We start from the raw sequence: 3156 nt of genomic DNA on the forward strand, positions 1-3156 counted from the left end.
AAAGCCACTCCCCCTTCTCCTCAGCCCTTCCTCAGGAACAGGAATGCTAGCCTACCTTAAAGGATCGTTGTAACAACAATGTATTTGACATGCATTGAGTACTCAAAAGCACTGCATAAATGCTAGGCGTTGTTAATAAAAACCAAAGCTGTCTGTTATTAATAGCCCAAGAGGGCAAGCTGAAATTTCTTCCTGACTCCAAACGTGACCATTAATAATATCTGGAGCATTTATCACATAACCCAAATGCTTTTTGGTGCATTTGAGAAGTTTCTGACTTTTCCCTTTGTGTTTTTCTCTTTCAGTTTACCACCTGATTTCATGATGACTGAGGATTCAGATCACAGATTCAGTTGTCTCACCTGGGAACAGATTAAAATATTGGATCAAGTGTTAACAGAGGCAATTCCCATTCATGGAAGAGGGAATTTCCCAACGCTGGAGGTAAAGCCAAAGGACATAATTCACGTTGTCAAGGAGCAGCTAACCAAGAAGCAAATTGTCATCCGGGATATCCGCCTGAATGGCTCCACAGCAAGTCACATCCTTGCAAAGCAGAACGGCACCAGCTACAAAGACCTGGACATCATTTTTGGGGTTGAACTTCCAAGCGAGCATGAATTTCAGGTTGTTAAGGAAGCTGTCCTGAATTGCCTTTTGGACTTTTTGCCAAAATGTGTCAACAAGGAAAAGATCACGGCACAGACTATGAAGGACGCCTATGTGCAGAAGATGGTCAAAGTGTCCACAGATCACGATCGCTGGAGCCTTATCTCGTTGTCCAACAACAGCGGCAAGAATGTTGAACTCAAGTTTGTGAATTCCCTCAGGAGGCAGTTTGAGTTCAGTGTGGACTCGTTTCAGATTATCCTGGACTCCGTATTGAACGTTTATAGCGGTGTGGACAGCAAATTGTCAGAAGACTCTCAACTTTCCGTTATTGCCGAGAGCATGTATGGAGACTTCAAGGAGGCAATGGATCACCTGAAATATAAACTGATCGCTACCAGGAACCCAGAAGAAATCCGAGGAGGAGGCCTTTTGAAATACAGCAATCTTCTGGTGCGGGATTTTAAGCCGGCGGACGAGGCAGAGATTAAATCATTGGAACGCTACATGTGTTCGCGGTTCTTCATCGATTTCCCTGACGTCGCGGAGCAGCAGAGGAAGATTGAGTCCTACTTGCGCAACCATTTCATCGGGGAAGAAAAAAGCAAATACGACTACCTGATGACTCTGCGCGGGGTTGTGAACGAGAGCACCGTTTGCCTAATGGGGCACGAGCGAAGGCAGACGCTGAACATGATCACAATCTTGGCTCTCAAAGTACTCGGAGAGCAAAACATCATTCCCAATGCAGCGAACGTAACATGCTACTATCAGCCTGCTCCGTACATCAGCGACAGGAATTTCAACAATTATTATATTGCCCATGGACAGCCGCCCATTCTCTACCAGCCCTTTTCCTTTCACGTACACATGCAAAGTGGTATGGTGTAAGAAACCACACCACCGTCTTGCCTTACATCAATGCCCGCTCCTTCCTCACCCCGTCAATCCCTAAGCACTTCGGAATAAAGCCCTCGTTAAAGCAAATTTCCCTACCACTTCTGATTTTCAGGACCTCTCTCTTTTTTGTTGGTGTGTGTGCCTGTGTGGAGCTGCCAACAATCACTGATCAGCCAAGCACTCGGAAATATCTGTTCAGCGGCTCATGACATCTTCTGTTATATATTGTATTAATTATGTGTTGACTGTTGAGTTTCCAGCCTAGAGTCCTACAACTATTCATGCACATCATTATGTCTGTCTCTCTGTTGTAGTGATCTGATTGGCTACTCATGGCCTGGCCAATCAGCGGTATGAGTGCCACATAGCCCATCAAGTTAGTGGCATGCATGGACTGGAGTGGGAGGGACTGTGGGCCTGGCTATAATGTAAAATCAGGTGAAAACTTCTGCCTGTTTTTCCAGGGCTTTGCTTTTGTTTATGACTTTGTTTGGAAGTTGAGAAGCAAAGGAGTCTCAATGAACAGAGATGACATGAACAGCTACATCTCTAAAGACCACTGGAGTGATTCTGTTCTATACTTTCAACTTGGCTGGTGGTACACTTGATGGAAATGTTGCCCACCACCCATCTAATCTGTATGCCCCCATTTCATAGCAGACATATATAGGACCCAATCCAGCAGGAAGATCTGCTCTGCGAGCCCCATTGAAAAGAACAGCAGTGCTCACACAGGTAGTTCTCGTTCATTTGAATGGGGCTCATGGCGAAGATTCCCTTATGGAATTGCACCCAGATGACATTCGCACAAAGAAATATACACAAGGAAATCAAGCAAGCAAGTAAAGACTCAGCAACTGTAGTCCAACCCCCATTTGCCTGGAATTAAATATGTATTTCAACATGTTGCCACTTTTGACTGTTAAATTCCTAGTTTAAGTCAAATGGCTAAAGTTGCCAAGTATGTTAAGGGATGGAATAATGGCATAAAGATTAGTGCTGGTACAGGGATATCACCATAAGTTATCAACAGCTAATATTTCAAATACACTTTTGGATTGAGAAGGATTTCAAGCCAGGGCAATGCTTAATTTTTGAGGTTTTGGGCCTTGCCGTTTCTTTCAGAAGAAAGCCCTACTTTTTAATTGTAAGAGTATGAGGGCAGGCAGCATTTTCTCAGTGGTGAGCAAAAGGCACTCTGTGCATGGTCAGAAGTACCATTATTTATTATCTATGACTTCATATGTAGTGGAGTTGGGTGTGATTAGAAGAGGAGCAGAGCCATGAAGCCAAGATCTATAATACCTGCAAGATATATTAAAGTCTGCAGCACAGATCTGCCTGTAGATAAGACCAGCTTTGATCCACTGGTATGTTCCTGCAGACAGAGTGATTGCCACCCATGGAGTGTGACTTTCTCTACCCCTTCATCCTCAAAAATGAGCCCGTGGATCCAGGCCAAGGGTGGTGGTGGTGGTTGTCGTCATTGTCATTGTTATTGTTATTATTATTTCAATCTGCACTATAGTCTCTGCAGACAGCTTATCTAAAACATTCTTTGTGCTCCAGCTAAGAAACAAGCCCCAAAATCTGAGTCAAAGGCTGAAATTTGGCTCGGTAGAACATTGTTTTCTGCGGATATTGTCT

At 44.1% G+C, this 3156-nt stretch overlaps 1 protein-coding gene across 1 annotated transcript; it reads left to right on the forward strand.

The window, feature by feature from the left end:
- Positions 1-321: 321 nt before the first annotated feature.
- On the forward strand, positions 322-1500 carry TENT5D (terminal nucleotidyltransferase 5D). The gene has a single exon (XM_054996902.1). The coding sequence runs from the start codon at positions 322-324 to the stop codon at positions 1498-1500; it is 1179 nt and encodes a 392-aa protein (XP_054852877.1).
- The last annotated feature ends 1656 nt before the right edge of the window (positions 1501-3156 follow it).

This window comes from Eublepharis macularius, chromosome 13, assembly GCF_028583425.1.
Source record: "Eublepharis macularius isolate TG4126 chromosome 13, MPM_Emac_v1.0, whole genome shotgun sequence".
Classification (NCBI taxonomy): Eukaryota; Metazoa; Chordata; class Lepidosauria; order Squamata; family Eublepharidae; genus Eublepharis; species Eublepharis macularius.